Source organism: Acipenser ruthenus, unplaced genomic scaffold (genome assembly GCF_902713425.1).
Source record: "Acipenser ruthenus unplaced genomic scaffold, fAciRut3.2 maternal haplotype, whole genome shotgun sequence".
Lineage (NCBI taxonomy): Eukaryota > Metazoa > Chordata > Actinopteri > Acipenseriformes > Acipenseridae > Acipenser > Acipenser ruthenus.
In genome coordinates, this window is record NW_026707684.1 from 168,191 (window position 1) to 186,439 (window position 18,249).

Sequence of the window (18,249 nt, forward strand, 5' to 3'; positions counted from 1 at the left end):
CAGTTCTGAATGCTGTCTAGATCATTTTGAATGACCTTTGCTGCTGCAACAGTGTTTGCCACTCCTCCTATTTTTGTGTCGTCAGCAAATTTAACAAGTTTGCTTACTGTACCAGAATCTAAATCATTAATTTAGATTAGGAATAGCAGAGCACCTAATACTGATCCCTGTGGTACACCACTGGTTACCTCGCTTTAATTTAGACTTAAAAGAATCCAGTGTTTGTTTCAACCTGCCTGATGTCAACCGGAATAGAGTTCCACAAACGAGGAGCACAACAGCACAAGCTCCAGCTGATTTAAGACGACCTTTTGGAATAATTAAGAGTTCTGCATTTTGTGATCTCAAAGAGCGAGTAGGAATATACAGAGTTAGTGTTCTTGGAGAGAGGGTGACCCTAATCCATGAAGGACCTTATAAGTTATTACAGCAACTTTAAAATCAACTGGGTAGCTCACTGGTAACCAATATAAGGACCTGTGCACTGCAGTGATATGTTTGACAGTATCACTGGAGCCACAAGAGTCCTGCAGTGCTTGTAAGAAGTGTGGCTTCTTGTGTGTTTCAACAATCAACCAATGGTGTACAAGTAACATTGCACTGTAGGCGTGTCACTGGCTTCAGATCCTACATATAGAAAAACAGACCAGAGTTCATTCAGATTACCAGCGCAGGGACAGCAGAGACAATGACTTCAGGAGAAGGACATTTTGAACTTTCAACTAGACTACTGCATGGTAATAAACTATATTATATAAATTGTTTAGATACACACTAATGTAGCATCTCCTGCAATTAATGTATCACAAATAGAAATGAATTACAAATGAATACAAAGTATGAACTAGATACTGATGATGTAGGTAAGTTATACTGCTAATAATAATAATAATAATAATAATAATAATAATAATAATAATAATAATAATAATAATAGATGTATTTTCCTTCAAGTTTAGACAGCTAGGGAATAACATTTTCTGAAGTGTTGTCCATAGATTTCAAGTGCTTGATACACTTTTGTAAAGTTTTTTTTATTATTATTTTTTTTTTTTAGAAAAATAGGTCATGCAGGATTTAAAATGAGCAAACAGCACTATATTAAGACAACCAATAACAGAAAATGAACATTTCAGAATAGAAGTAATTTCTCAATTCTGGGCTATTGAGTGCTTAATAGTTATGGATAAACCATATAACAAAGATTTCAAAGCTACACTTTTACTCTAGTAATTGGCTTATATTTAGATATAATAAAAGATAGCAACTATATTGTTCTTCAGAATGACCCATAGAGTAATCCATGTTATCATTCCTTGTGAAATATCATTATTCTTGGATCTATTGCATTATCTAATGTTACATAAAGAACAAGGAGAGAGAAGGGTTCAAACTTTTCATTAGAATTCATGTCAAGGGTGTTATTTCATAACAAACTATTCCACGGTGTGGGGAAGTGTGTGGATCACAGGTATTGAATCACAGGTATTGAAGTGTGTGGATCACAGGTATTGAATCACAGGTATTGAAGTGTGTGGATCACAGGTATTGAAGTCTGTGGAGCACAGGTATTGAATCACAGGTATTGAAGTGTGGGGATCACAGGTATTGAATCACAGGTATTGAAGTGTGGGGATCACAGGTATTGAATCACAGGTATTGAAGTGTGTGGATCACAGGTATTGAATCACAGGTATTGAAGTGTGTGGATCACAGGTATTGAAGTGTGTGGATCACAGGTATTGAAGTTTGGGGATCACAGGTATTGAAGTGTGGGGATCACAGGTATTGAATCACAGGTATTGAAGTGTGTGGATCACAGGTATTGAATCACAGGTATTGAAGTGTGTGGCTCACAGGTATTGAATCACAGGTATTGAAGTGTGTGGATCACAGGTATTGAATCACAGGTATTGAAGTGTGTGGATCACAGGTATTGAAGTGTGTGGATTACAGGTATTGAATCACAGGTATTGAAGTGTGTGGATCACAGGTATTGAAGTGTGGGGATCACAGGTATTGAATCACAGGTATTAAAGTGTGTGGATCACAGGTATTGAATCACAGGTATTGAAGTGTGTGGATCACAGGTATTGAATCACAGGTATTGAAGTGTGTGGATCACAGGTATTGAGGTGTGTGGATCACAGGTATTGAATCACAGGTATTGAAGTGTGTGGATCACAGGTATTGAAGTGTGTGGATCACAGGTATTGAATCACAGGTATTGAAGTGTGTGGATCACAGGTATTGAAGTGTGTGGATCACAGGTATTGAATCACAGGTATTGAAGTGTGTGGATCACAGGTATTGAAGTGTGTGGATCACAGGTATTGAATCACAGGTATTGAAGTGTGTGGATCACAGGTATTGAATCACAGGTATTGAAGTGTGTGGATCACAGGTATTGAATCACAGGTATTGAAGTGTGTGGATCACAGGTATTGAGGTGTGTGGATCACAGGTATTGAATCACAGGTATTGAAGTGTGTGGATCACAGGTATTGAAGTGTGTGGATCACAGGTATTGAATCACAGGTATTGAAGTGTGTGGATCACAGGTATTGAAGTGTGTGGATCACAGGTATTGAAGTGTGTGGATCACAGGTATTGAAGTGTGTGGATCACAGGTATTGAAGTGTGTGGATCACAGGTATTGAAGTGTGTGGAGCACAGGTATTGAAGTGTGTGGAGCACAGGTATTGAAGTGTGTATTTCTGGCTGAGTTATCAGACCTATGTACTTAATAGAATATGCCTTCTGTTATCTGTTAAATAAATGTCTTCGTATTAGACATTTGTATTTCTAAGATACATCAGAAATGTAAAAACGATATACTTTTAGAAGATTTGTAATTACCTGTGAAGAACTGACAAGTTTGTTTTGCACACCTGTGCTGGTTTGATCATCACTGTGAGATGAGATTGCCTTTTATAGCAGCATCACCATCTCTGTGTTTCATCTTGTTTTCATGTGGTGCTACTTTGATATTTTCATCTTTCTGTATCTACAGCTGTGGCTACAAGTTTCGCATCACCTAGAATTTTAGGATTGAGACATAATAAAAAACTATATGAACATAATTTAGACATTTTATTTAACATCATGTAATCAATCATGATATTGCTTAAAAAAAAGTATATACCGGAAGCCATAATAGTAGTACAACATTTTTTGCCTCAAATCTTTCATTAATGAGATAAACAATTGCACCGTTCTTAGTTTTTTGACTGACTTGCATAATGTTTGTGTTTAAGGGGTTTCTTTTTGACATCCCTGATCCCGCTCTTGGGAAAACAAATTTCCCCTTGGAGCTAAATGGAGAAAACTGTGTATAAAAAGAATGGCTTTTAAACTGAATACATTGACAGATTTGATCTGTATTGAACATGGGTTTCTCTGTCAGCCTGGCCACTCTGACATATCATCACTACTCTGAGTAGTTTTTGCTTATCTGAAATCCCCAATATGCGTGTCAAAGGCATCAGCTTTCATGCTCAGCCTTATACAACTGTGTAGGGCTGGCAAAGGCAACCAGTAGGTACTGTACAATACATCTACAGCACAGCCGCAGGATTTAACAAAGGTGAGTTCAACTGCCAAACCACCACTGTTTATATTATTTATTGTAAAGAATGTAGGGCATGATTGCAACAGTCAAGCTTCTCTCCAGTCTCTCTGCATTTCAATCAACACCACCACCATTTCAAACAGCACTGAGAGTCTAGCATCACTCCAGCATTTCAACCAACACCACCACCATTTCAAACAGCACTGAGAGTCTAGCATCACTCCAGCATTTCAAACAGCACTGAGTCTAGCATCACTCCAGCATTTCAACCAACACAACCACCATTTCAAACAGCACTGAGAGTCTAGCATCACTCCAGCATTTCAAGCAACACCACCACCATTTCAAACAGCACTGAGAGTCTAGCATCACTCCAGCATTTCAACCAACACCACCACCATTTCAAACAGCACTGAGAGTCTAGCATCAATCCAGCATTTCAACCAACACCACCACCATTTCAAACAGCACTGAGAGTCTAGCATCACTCCAGCATTTCAACCAACACCACCACCATTTCAAACAGCACTGAGAGTCTAGCATCACTCCAGCATTTCAAACAGCACTAGGGTCTAGCATCACTCCAGCATTTCAATCAACACCACCACCATTTCAAACAGCACTGAGAGTCTAGCATCACTCCAGCATTTCAAGCAACACCACCACCATTTCAAACAGCACTGAGAGTCTAGCATCACTCCAGCATTTCAACCAACACCACCACCATTTCAAACAGCACTGAGAGTCTAGCATCACTCCAGCATTTCAACCAACACCACCACCATTTCAAACAGCACTGAGAGTCTAGCATCACTCCAGCATTTCAATCAACACCACCACCATTTCAAACAGCACTGAGTCGAGCATCACTCCAGCATTTCAACCAACACCACCACCATTTCAAACAGCACTGAGAGTCTAGCATCACTCCAGCATTTCAACCAACACCACCACCATTTCAAACAGCACTGAGAGTCTAGCATCACTCCAGCATTTCAAACAGCACTGAGAGTCTAGCATCACTCCAGCATTTCAATCAACACCACCACCATTTCAAACAGCACTGAGAGTCTAGCATCACTCCACCATTTCAATCAGCACGCATGCATATCAGGTTTATACGGAAGAAAGACCAACGAACAACAAGAAACAGCACAACGAATCGCCCATTCACAATGAACTAAACACAACTATACCAGGACAAAGTTCCACTTAAGACCTCACACTATCTATGATCCTTCACATCTTTGTATATTTTATTTTTCTCTTGTTCTCATGCCTTTATTTTATGATTTTTATTTTTGGTTCGTTTTTCCATCCCTGCCTAAATGACATTCCTGTCGGATGTCCGATTCATGGATAACTAGCACACTCCCACTCCTCTTAATCTCAAAACATTCCAAAATTGGAAGACATTGAAAAATTCTTGTAGTTGAAATGTTTGTCATTAAATTGTGTTGTAAATCACTGTTTAAACCTCAGCTTTCAGGATTTCCAAATCTACATTTGTAACGAAACTGGCCTAATAATAAAGTTCGGGCGCCAGGAAAGTATATATAAACTTCCCAATAAAAAAACACAACTCGTTACTCGGACCTTGTAGCAAAACCAAGTTTCTACCAACGCGACCCTACAATGTAAAAATTGCAACTGACTCTTGATAACTTAAGCATAGGGTTTTAAATAAACACCCATTAACATTTATTCCATAACCAGTACTGTCACTCATTTTCTTTTTTACACTACACAAAACACACATTTAAAGAGCATTCTTCCTTGACACCTTTAGTACTCAATTAGTTCCCAATTACTGATAACATATCTCTTAAGAAACATACCATGGTATATTTCTCAATTTACATGATCTCCACATTATCCTAAGCATAGCACAAGCAATTAAACTGAATAGCCAATAAGATTTTTTTATAGTTAAATGGTAATTAAATTACTCATATTGAGCCCTCCTAACGGATTAACTGTGGTTATTCCTCGGATGCAGTTCTTTACACACAGCAAACATTCACAAACCATCTATACCACATATTGAGAAAATGGTAATTCAGTTTAACTGATTCATATGCAAAGAACCAATTTTATACCATTAATACAACAAACATTCATAAATTATTCATATCACAGGTTGTGCAAATAGCAATTCAGTTTAACTGATTCATATGCAAAGAAACTATCAATATCACAGGTTGTGCAAATAGCAATTCAGTTTAACTGATTCATATGCAAAGAAACTCAGTTAATACAGTTTTAACATGGAGAGAGAGAAAGAAAGAAGGAAAAAAACCATTAGTATGAAAATAATCAAACACTTTCTTTAAATCTGGTCATAAATATACCTGGTTTCAAACAGGCAATATTTTCCAAGTCATTACACCAACAACCAACATACAGATAATAAACAAGCAGTTTGCATCAAGGTATGTAACAGTAATAATGACCGAGAGGCTATAATAAAGTCAAGCAAAGTAAGAAAGGAAGTGACATAGATCTAAACAGTCATTTTCCCAAAAAAGAAACGACAGGAACTTCCATAATACTGGTTAAGTCCCGCTACAGTTGTCAGCCGTCCTCCTCAAATACCCGTGCAGGACAACTCCATAACAATCCAGTAGGCAACAAAAACAAAAAAACCAAACCAAAAAAAAACTCGAGGTTTCAGTCTCGCCAGTAATAGAGCAATATGCAGAAAACTCCAGGTTTCAGTCTCGCCAGTAATAGAGCAATATGCAGAAAACTCCAGGTTTGTCCTGCTAGTAATACAGCAGTATGAAAACTCCAGGTTTCAGTCTCGCTAGTTTAAAACAACAAGCAGAATCCACGCTGCTTTCACAGACTCGTGCAACAAACCACTACCCGCAGCTTCAATTGTTTGAACAAAAAACACTCAATATGGATTGCTCTCCACACATTAAATAACCATTTGAGTATTCGAAATTGCAAACCGTGTCGGCGTCTTCACTGGTCCTGCACGTTTCAAATCACTCGGCACTTTATTCCTCAATCGTTGACTTGACATCATTCCTGTCCCAACGAGTTTCCCATACACAAAACATCCGTGGTGTCAAAGCTATATTTCATATATTAATTAACAGTAAGCTTAGACACCAAAAAAAAAAAAACTATTACAACTTATTGCCATACTACATTCTCTCATTCTCTCTCTCTCTCTCTCTCTCTCTCTCTCTCTCTCTCTCTCTCTCTCACTGCCTCAACTATTACGTCACTTCCTACGATCAACCTCTCTCTTCCTCCACCCGACGTCTTTATACAATTTTAAAATGATTGACAGCCAAAGAGGTTAGTGCTGAATTCAATACGGCACACATTTACAAATAAAGATATTTCTGTTTCTAGGATTAGAAAATAACCTTTTCTTTTTGCAGGACCAGGGCATGAAGCTGGAGCAATAGAGGGTGTACAAACACAAACTCCCAGCTCCTCTGAAATCAGGATTGTGCTGGTGGGGAAAACTGGAACTGGGAAGAGTGCAGTAGGGAACACCATCCTGGGAAGAGGAGAGTTTGTGGCGAAAGCCAGCTCCAAATCAAAATCCAAAATGTGTCTGAAGAAAACAGGAGAAGTTGCTGGGAGACGTGTTGCTGTGGTCGACACACCGGGCTTGCATGACACAGATCTCTCTGAGAAGGCATGTATACTGGAGATTGCACAATGCATCGCCCAGTCTGCCCCGGGACCCCACGCTTTCCTCCTGGTGATACAGGTGGGCCGATTCACAGAGGAAGAGAAGAGAACAGTGGAGATCATCAAGATGATTTTTGGTAAGGAAGCGGCAAAATACATAATCATCCTTTTTACCCGCGTGGACGATCTGGAGGAAGAACGCAAGACGATTGAGCAATATGTGGAAGATGCTGAAGATGATCTCGAGCAGCTGCTAATGGAATGTGGGTACAGGTATCATGCCTTCAACAACAAAGAAAAGAACGATCGCACTCAGGTCACAAAGCTCATAGAGAAAATAGAGGCCATGGTGACAGCAAACAAGAACACCCACTACACCAGTGAGATGTTACAGCAAGTAAATGAAAAAATAGAAAAAAGAGTAATAGAGATCATGAAGGAGAAGAAAAAGCAAATAGACCCGGAGATACAGGAGCTGAAGGAAAAGAACCAGCGAGAGCTTCAAGAGGAAATGAGGCAGATAGAAGAGGAAATCCAAGACAAAGAAGAGAGAGAAACGAGAAAGAGAGAATTAACGTTAGAGTGTGAGGAAAGACAACAGAGAGAATGCACAGCAGCACTGACACGTTACAAGCAAGCAGCAAGAGAAGAAGCAGAAAACTCCCCAATTATATTACAATACATTTTGAACACAATAGTAGCAGGAGTCCAAGCAGTACGAAGAAAATGTTCTATACTGTGAGGTCCAGTGGAACAGTGTCAGACAGTTCCAACAGCAACAGCACACACCCAGCATGCACTATATCATGTACAACGAATGCTTCTGTAATGTCTTAGAACTATGATTATAAATGTTTAGTTCTCTGTTGGCTATTGTGATTTATGTAGTTAAATCTCTGATAGAAGAATATTGTTGTTCACGTGCTGTTAAATCAAAATAAATTCTCTGTGATTGATGGCCTATGTCCCTGTGTATCTGTACATTACCAAGTAACACATCCTGTCTGCTCTCTCCAGCAGCGCTTCCCCAGTACAGTCAGTCAGTTTATTAATAATAAAAATAAATTCTCTGTGATTGCTGGCCTGTGTACCTGTGTATCTGTACATTACCAAGTAACACATCCTGTCTGCTCTCTCCAGCAGCGCTTCCCCAGTACAGTCAGTCAGTTTATTTGCATATTGTTTTATAACAGTCAGCTGATTCAAATCGCTTTCCTGTGTTATAGGAAATGAGGACACCCTAGCCGACTTAACCCTTCCCTGCAGAAATTGAAGCATTTAAATAAAAAGCTTACCTCGTTTTAGAACAAATAGATGCACCAAAAAGCATTTCATTGAGAGATCGCACGCAGAAATCCAGAATAAAGAAACAGTGAGTTGTTTTGTTCCACTAAGATTTTGAAAAATTAACGAGCTACTACAACCCTGATTAATGCAGAACAAAACCACGTTTTATTCAACCAGCTCACAGGTTTCTGAAGGCAGTGAGGATTTTAGACCCGCAACATGTTTGTAGTTTGGATAAAGAACCCCTCATCGCTAGATTGCATTCCAGGATTTGATGCTCACTGTAAATCAGAAATAGGATATCAACTATATGCAAAAGAAAACAGAATTTCTTTGACTGAATTTTGGAGACATGCAGAAGAAGGTTTCCCAATTTAGCAAGAAAGGCTAAATGATACGGGTCGTACTAAAAGGAAGATTGGGAAGATGCGATGATTTGCCTGCAATAAATCCTCCATACACTAGATGGCAACGCCTAGTTTCTGTTATATGCCAAAGAACACTACATATTACTATGAACATGGGTAAAAGATTTTTTTTAAATTTAACTTTTTATTATTTTTGATTTTATGTGTGAATTTGCCAGGTTGTTTGCTGGGAAGATGGGTATTAAAAATTGTTTTCTGAGGCAAACTGAAGGAAAAAAACATTTTTAGTGGGAAGATGGCTAGTATAAAAGTTTTTATGAGGAAACACTGTCTAGTTACTCATATCACTGTTTTCTTGCTATTTTTAGTGGGAAGGTGGCTCTTATAAAAGATTTTGTTGAGGAAGATGCCAAACATATACTCTGTAGCTATTTAGCTCTCTCAAGCCATATCAGTCTGTTTTTGCCTCCCTCTCAACACCACCCTCTCCCATAGCCATTTATACTCCCTCTCCTCTACTGACTAACTTTAATACCCCCATAATCCTCTCCTCCTGCTCCTGGCTTCTCCCTGCCGTTACAAATCTAACTCCTCTAACCAGGGGTGCTGCACACCGAGAGTGCTTCTTAACGTCAGCTAACATCCTCAGGAGCTGACTCGGTGGCCGTGTCAAAATGGTGCAGGTACAATACCAGTGCGGTGGCTGTGGTGGAATTTCCCACATATTGGACTTTTTTTTTACCAACATATCTGTGTGCATTCTTTTTCATAAAAAAACTTTAAACCTTTTTTTCTCATGGCAGAAAGGGGACATTAGAATAAGAGAACTTTACTAAATTAGGTACTTTTGCAGCATTACATTTATAAATAAAATGATACATGTACTATAAGACTTAAATCATATTGGAGAGAAAAAACTAACAAACAGTAGTAGTTCAATTGTAAGACTTTGCAGAGGAACAGAAAAGGCAGACGCAGGAGCTCATGGAAATGCAGAAGGTTGAAAAACAACTAACTTCTAAAGTCATTCACAGATGTATTCAAAGAATCGTTGAAGAAATAATTTATTTGTGAAGTTTTTATTTATTTGATTTGCTGTATAAAAATGTTACTGGGTTGAATAATTGTTAAAAAAATAAATGGTTCTATTTTAATTTTTTGTTTTGCTGTATTACAACACTTACATACAATAGAAACATCTTACTTGCAAGCGTAAACTGCACTATAGCCACCTGTAAATAAAACATGCAATATGTAACAATCACTCTCTAAAGCCCTTGAGCGAGCGGTACATCAAACAGCTCTCTGCTTTCCTGAAACACACTCTCTGCTCTACCAAGAACCTCAGTGTCACCCTCGACCCCTCCCTCTCCTACTCTCAGGACATGTCTACTCTGGTGCGCTCCTGTCGCTTCTTCCTCTGCAACATATGCAGAATTCTCCCCTTCCTCACTGACTACTCTACCCAGCTCCTAGTTCAGGCCCTGGTACTGTCCTGCCTTGACTACTGCAACTCCCTCCTGGCCGGCCTCCCTGCCTCTGCTATCCGCTATTATTTCTCCCTACACCCCTCTTGCCCCCTCTGCTCTTCCGCCACTGGGAGATTAGTGACATGAGTAACTAGACAGTATTTCTTGGCCATCTTCCCTAATACAAAATTTGTGTAATAGCCATCTTCCCACTAAAAACAGCTAGAAAACAGTGATATGAGTAACTTGAAAGAGATTATTGGCCATTTTCCCTAATATAAGTGTTTGCAATGCCCATCTTCCCAGTAAAAACAGATAGAAAGCAGTGATTTGTGTAACTAGAGTGTTTGCCATATTACTCAAATATCTTTTAATATCCATCCTATCAGTAAGAATTGGCAGAAAATAGTCTTCTGTGTTTTTTGCCATTTTCCCACTGCAGACTGTATTAATAACAGTATTTCTCCTGAAAATGTATATTAAACTGCGTATTTCACAAGTACACATCGATTAAAAGAGGTGTCTACCCAAACACGGTAACATAGTAAAGTGTAGACATTATTGTAGTGGCCTCTAGTGTCTGTCAGAGAAATTGCAGGCAATCATCCCAGTCATCCAGTCATCCCGATCTTCCTTTCAGTACCACCCAAATTATATTTGTCAGTTGTTACCAATTCTGTGGATGCCGAATTAAGTGTTTCTTCATATGGACACATTTTCACAGAGCAACGTCAATCCATGAAATGAGACTGTAAGAAATTACGCTGTTAATTTATATAAACTATCATATTTTTTTTACGAAAAAGAATGCATACAGATATGTTGGTAAAAAAAGGTCCAATATGTGGGGAAATTCCACCATAGCCACCGCACTGGTATTGTACCTGCGCCATTCTGAAACACCCACCGAGTCAGCTCCTCAGGATGTTAGCTCGTTCAACAGAAAGCCCCACATAACGCTCTGGAGTGCTCTGCCTATTGAACACACCCCAGGTTAACCAAATGATGCTGAAGTTTAACAGCAAAATCTAATGCACAAGAACTGAGAATGGTCTTGTTTTGTCTTTCATGCAAACAAGTAACACTTATCGCCTTCTTAAGAACTTTCTTTTTTTTTTCTTTTTACATTATATTAAAAAACAAAACAAAGCAAAGCACAAATAAATAAAACACAGCTTGCATATGTTACAGAATCTATCAAATGCCCAGATTCCAATACATGATTATAATATCTGTACTGTTCAGGGATCGGAGTCAGACACAGTAAACAAAAAACAGTATCTTCTGTTGACAAAATACAGCTCTGGAAAAAATTAAGAGACCACTGCAAAATTATCAGTTTCTCTGGTTTTACTATTTATAGGTATGTGTTTGGGTAAAATGAACATTTTTGTTTTATTCTATAAACTACTGACAACATTTCTCCCAAATTCCAAATAAAAATATTGTCATTTAGAGCATTTATTTGCAGAAAATGACAACTGGTCAAAATAACAAAAAAGATGCAGTGTTGTCAGACCTCGAATAATGCAAAGAAAATAAGTTCATATTCATTTTTAAACAACATAATACTAATGTTTTAACTTAGGAAGAGTTCAGAAATCAATATTTGGTGGAATAACCCTGATTTTCAAGCACAGCTTTCATGCGTCTTGGCATGCTCTCCACCAGTCTTTCACATTGATGTTGGGTGACTTTATGCCACTCCTGGCGCAAAAATTCAAGCAGCTCGGCTTTTTTTGATGGCTTGTGACCATCCATCTTCCTCTTGATCACATTCCAGAGGTTTTCAATGGGGTTCAGGTCTGGAGATTGGGCTGGCCATGACAGGGTCTTGATCTGGTGGTCCTCCATCCACACCTTGATTGACCTGGCTGTGTGGCATGGAGCATTGTCCTGCTGGAAAAACCAATCCTCAGAGTTGGGGAACATTGTCAGAGCATAAGAAAGCAAGTTTTCTTCCAGGACAACCTTGTACTTGGCTTAAACACTGCGCACCAGCGACCCCTGTGGTCTGGCCGGGCGCCTGCGGGCTTGCCTGTAAGCTGCCCAGAGCTGCGTTGTCCTCCGACGCTGTAGCTCTGAGGCGGCTGCACGGTGAGTCTGCAGAGTGTAAAGAAGCGGACGGCTGACGGCACACGCTTCGGAGGACAGCGTGTGTTCATCTTCGCCCCTCCCGAGTCAGCGCAGGGGTGGTAGCGGTGAGCTGAGCTTCAAATCATAATTGGCCATTCCAAATTGGGAACGACTAAATTTATTAAAAAAATAATTAAATAAAAATAAAAACTGCTCTTCATATGCTGTTCGCTTGTCGCTGATTTCACTACAATACAGTACTGTCCGTTGGCTTGCACACTATACTGTACTCAATTTAATTGAATTAAATTAAATGATGACCGTCCGCTTTCGCACAGATACACTGATTTCTGCTCTAACAAAGAGCGCCAATACCCGTTTTCGCACAGATCAGATGATTTCTGCACTATTGCAGTTTGACAATGTATTGTATTAAACAGCACGGATTATCGAAACATCAATCATTGAAACACAGATTAACGGGAGTCTACTGTAATGGGATTGTTATCTATTAACATTCATTCTATGCACTGGTAACAGTCTTTGCTAATAGTGCTAAAATGCCACACAGTGGTCAGTATTTGTAATTACTTTTGGGACTTCCTAGGTTCAAGTTCCCGGATAGCACTTTGAGGTTTGTTAAACACACTACAGTTCAAATAATAGTGAAAACACTACGACCAATTCAAATGGTTAAAGTAACCTAATGAGATGATTGTTTAATGATTGCTCATTACCTGGCTTACTGTGGAGGCTATAGCGACATTATGGGGCTGTAGGACTAAATTACAGGTTGAAAGTTAGCATCAAAGTATGTACAGTATTTATTGAAAGTACTCGTGTCTCACCCAAACTACATTTTACTCATACAGCATGATTTTCAAAAGGGACAAAATAAGAACTAGGACGTTGTGTATTCACTTGTTGACGCTTTAAAATAGGAGGCTGTGTGGTCCAGTGGTTGAAGAAAAGGGCTTGTAACTTGGAGGTCCCCGGTTCAAATCCCCCCTCAGCCACTGACTCATTGTGTAACCCTGAGCAAGTCACTTCACCTCCTTGTGCTCCGTCTTTCAGGTGAGATGTAGTTGTAAGTGACTCTGCAGCTGATGCATAGTTCACACACCCTAGTCTCTGTAAGTCGCCTTGGATAAAGGCGTCTGCTAAATAAACTAACAAGAATAAAGATTTTACTCAAGTGACGTGGTTACATTACTCAGATTTTAAAAATCATTTTGCAACCTCGTTCTTTGCTCTTTTTGAAAATCATGGTGATTGTGTCTAAATTGCAGAGTAAATTACTCAATGACCCAAAACCATATCTGGAGTGCTGGCTAAAACCACACAAAGATACCATGTTAATCAGTTTTCAGCATTAGTACTCATTGTTAAAGAATTAAGATAACATTTTTATTTCTAGGATTACAAAATAACCTTTTCTTTTCTCTTCGCAGGACCAGGACATGAGGCTGGAGCAATAGAGGGTGTACAAACACAAACTCCCAGCTCCTCTGAAATCAGGATTGTGCTGTTTGGGAAAAGTGGAACTGGGAAGAGTGCCTCAGGAAACACCATCCTGGGAAGAGAAGAGTTTGAGTCGAGGGTCCGCTCCAGATCAGAGACTAAGGGGTGTGTTAAGAGAACAGGAGAAGTTGCTGGGAGACGCGTTGTTGTGGTCGACACACTGGGCTTGTATGATACAAAGCTGTCTCAAAAGGAAGCTATATGTGATGCTAAGCAATGCATCACCGAGTCTGCCCCGGGACCCCACGCTTTCCTCCTGGTGATACAGGTGGGCCGATTCACAGAGGAAGAGAAGAGAACAGTGGAGATAATCAAGGAGAGTTTTGGTGGGAAAGCTACAAATTACATAATGGTCCTTTTTACCCGCGTGGACGATCTGGAGGAAGGGGAGACGATTGATCAATATGTTAAAGAAGCTGAAGATGATCTCGAGCAGCTGATAATGGAATGTGGGTACAGGTATCATGCCTTCAACAACAAAGAAAAGAAGGATCACACTCAGGTCACAAAGCTCATAGAGAAAATAGAGGCCATGATGACAGCAAACAACAACACCTACTACACCACTGAGATGTACAAGCAAGTAAATGAAAAAATAGAAAAAAGAGTAATAGAGATCATGAAGAAGAAGAAAGAGGAAATAGACCTGGAGATAGAGAAGCTGAAGGGAAAGAACCAACGAGAGCTTCAAGTGAAAATTAGGCAGATAGAAGAGGAAATCCAAGACGAAGAAGAGAGAGAAACGAGAAAGAAAGAATTAACGTTAGAGTGTGAGGAAAGACAACAGAGAGAATGCACAGATATAGTGACACGTTACAAGCAAGCAGCAAGAAAAGAAGCAGAAAACTCCAATACTATAGTGCAATACACAATGAGACTAGTGAAATGGTTTCTTTCATGGCAGCAGCAGGGAAAGGAGCAAACGCATGAGCAGGGGCAGCAGCAGGGGAAGGAGCAGAAGCATGAGCAGGGGCAGCAGCAGAGGCAGAGGCAAGAGCAGGGGAAGCAGCAGGGGAATGAACAGAAGCATGAGCAGGGGCAGCAGCAGGGGAAGGAGCAGGGGAAGCAGCAGGGGAAGGAGCAGGGGCAGCAGCAGGGGAAGGAGCAGAAGCATGAGCAGGGGCAACAGCAGAGGCAGGAGCAGGGGAAGGAGCAGCAGCAGGGGAAGGAGCAGAAGCATGAGCAAGGGCAGCAGCAGGGGAAGGAGCAGAAGCATGAGCAGGGGCAGCAGCAGAGGCAGGAGCAGGGGAAGCAGCAGGGGAAGGAGCAGGGGCAGCAGCAGGGGAAGGAGCAGAAGCATGAGCAGGGGCAGCAGCAGAGGCAGGAGCAGGGGAAGCAGCAGGGGAAGGAGCAGGGGCAGCAGCAGGGGAAGGAGCAGAAGCATGAGCAGGGGCAGCAGCAGGGGCAGAGGCAGGAGCAGGGGCAGCAGCAGGGGAAGGAGCAGAAGCATGAGCAGGGGCAGCAGCAGGGGAATGAACAGAAGCATGAGCAGGGGCAGCAGCAGGGGAAGGAGCAGAAGCATGAGCAGGGGCAACAGCAGAGGCATGAGCAGGGGCAGCAGCAGGGAAAGGAGCAAACGCATGAGCAGGGGCAGCAGCAGGGGCAGGGGAAGCAGCAGGGGCAGCAGCAGGGGAAGGAGCAGAAGCATGAGCAGGGGCAGCAGCAGGGGCAGAGGCAGGAGCAGGGGAAGCAGCAGGGGAATGAACAGAAGCATGAGCAGGGGCAGCAGCAGGGGAAGGAGCAGGGGCAGCAGCAGGGGAAGGAGCAGAAGCATGAGCAGGGGCAGCAGGGGAAGGAGCAGGGGAAGCAGCAGGGGAAGGAGCAGGGGAAGGAGCAGAAGCATGAGCAGGGGCAGCAGCAGGGGCAGAGGCAGGAGCAGGGGAAGCAGCAGGGGAAGGAGCAGGGGCAGCAGCAGGGGAAGGAGCAGAAGCATGAGCAGGGGCAGCAGCAGGGGCAGAGGCAGGGGAAGGAGCAGAAGCATGAGCAGGGGCAGCAGCAGGGGCAGAGGCAGGAGCATGAGCAAGGGCAGCAGCAGGGGCAGAGGCAGGAGCAGGGGAAACAGCAGGGGAAGGAGCAGAACCAGAGACAGGAGCAGGGGAAGCAGCAGGAACAGGGGAAGGAGCAGGAGAAGCAGCAATAAAGAAAATTCAATACTGTTAGGTCCAGTGGGGCAGTGGCAGACAGTCACAGCAGCAACAGCACACACCCAGCATGCACTATATCATGTACAATGAATGCTTCTGTAATGTCTTAGAACTATGATTATAAATGTTTAGTTCTCTATTGGGTATTGTGATTTCAGTAGTTAAATCTCTGATAGAAGAATATTGTTGTTCACGTGATGTTAAATCAAAATAAATTATCTGTGATTGATGGCCTGTGTACCTGTGTATCTGTACATTACCAAGTAACACATCCTGTCTGCTCTCTCCAGCAGCGCTTCCCCAGTACAGTCAGTCAGTTTATTAATAATAAAAATAAATTATCTGTGATTGATGTCCTGTGTACCTGTGTATCTGTACATTACCAAGTAACACATCCTGTCTGCTCTCTCCAGCAGCGCTTCCCCAGTACAGTCAGTTAGTTTATTAATAATAAAAATAAATTCTCTGTGATTGATGGCCTGTGTACCTGTGTATCTGTACATTACCAAGTAACACATCCTGTCTGCTCTCTCCAGCAGCGCTTCCCCAGTACAGTCAGTCAGTTTATTAATAATAAAAATGAATTCTCTGTGATTGATGGCCTGTGTACCTGTGTATCTGTACATTACCAAGTAACACATCCTGTCTGCTCTCTCCAGCAGCGCTTCCCCAGTACAGTCAGTCAGTTTATTAATAATAAAAATAAATTCTCTCTGATTGATGGCCTGTGTACCTGTGTATCTGTACATTACCAAGTAACACATCCTGTCTGCTCTCTCCAGCAGCGCTTCCTCAGTACAGTCAGTCAGTTTATTAATAATAAAAATAAATTCTCTGTGATTGATGGCCTGTGTACCTGTGTATCTGTACATTACCAAGTAACACATCCTGTCTGCTCTCTCCAGCAGCGCTTCCCCAGTACAGTCAGTCAGTTTATTAATAATAAAAATAAATTCTCTGTGATTGATGGCCTGTGTACCTGTGTATCTGTACATTACCAAGTAACACATCCTGTCTGCTCTCTCCAGCAGCGCTTCCCCAGTACAGTCAGTCAGTTTATTAATAATAAAAATAAATTCTCTCTGATTGCTGGCCTGTGTACCTGTGTATCTGTACATTACCAAGTAACACATCCTGTCTGCTCTCTCCAGCAGCGCTTCCCCAGTACAGTCAGTCAGTTTATTAATAATAAAAATAAATTCTCTGTGATTGATGGCCTCTGTACCTGTGTATCTGTACATTACCAAGTAACACATCCTGTCTGCTCTCTCCAGCAGCGCTTCCCCAGTACAGTCAGTCAGTTTATTAATAATAAAAATAAATTCTCTCTGATTGATGGCCTGTGTACCTGTGTATCTGTACATTACCAAGTAACACATCCTGTCTGCTCTCTCCAGCAGCGCTTCCCCAGTACAGTCAGTCAGTTTATTATTAATAAAAATAAATTCTCTCTGATTGATGTCCTGTGTACCTGTGTATCTGTACATTACCAAGTAACACATCCTGTCTGCTCTCTCCAGCAGCGCTTCCCCAGTACAGTCAGTCAGTTTATTAATAATAAAAATAAATTCTCTGTGATTGATGGCCTGTGTCCCTGTGTATCTGTACATTACCAAGTAACACATCCTGTCTGCTCTCTCCAGCAGCGCTTCCCCAGTACAGTCAGTCAGTTTATTAATAATAAAAATAAATTCTCTCTGATTGATGGCCTGTGTACCTGTGTATCTGTACATTACCAAGTAACACATCCTGTCTGCTCTCTCCAGCAGCGCTTCCCCAGTACAGTCAGTCAGTTAATTTCCATGTTGTTTTGTAACAGTCAGCTCATTCAAATCGCTTTCCTGTGTTATAAATATTCTGTTATTTTATACATATTAATGTTGTTATTTCAGGTTGTAGCAATTCCCATGCTACATAATGTGGGTGTAAGTCTCACCCACCTGTCCCTTTAATTAGGGTCAGTAGCCTGGCCAGGTCAAAACTTCATTTCCCATAGTTCCTTGCAACCACCCTCTGTTCATCCTCTCTCCCCATTGGCTTATTCAGATTTCCACCCCTCCAATCTCAGAGCTCCTTAGTAGCCAGCACTTGTATTAAAGCTGGCTAATCAGGCCTGAGGGAGACTCCCTTTCTCAGAGGAATCCATTAAACTACAG

General features: G+C 41.2%; 1 protein-coding gene across 1 annotated transcript; it reads left to right on the forward strand.

Annotated features, from left to right (window-relative positions):
* The first annotated feature begins 672 nt into the window (after nucleotides 1–672).
* Nucleotides 673–16,322, forward strand: LOC131728039 (trichohyalin-like). The gene is made up of 2 exons (XM_059019255.1): nucleotides 673–737; nucleotides 13,880–16,322. The coding sequence occupies exons 1-2, from the start codon at nucleotides 689–691 to the stop codon at nucleotides 16,087–16,089; spliced, it is 2,259 nt and encodes a 752-aa protein (XP_058875238.1). The 5' UTR covers nucleotides 673–688; the 3' UTR covers nucleotides 16,090–16,322.
* Nucleotides 16,323–18,249: the final 1,927 nt, after the last annotated feature.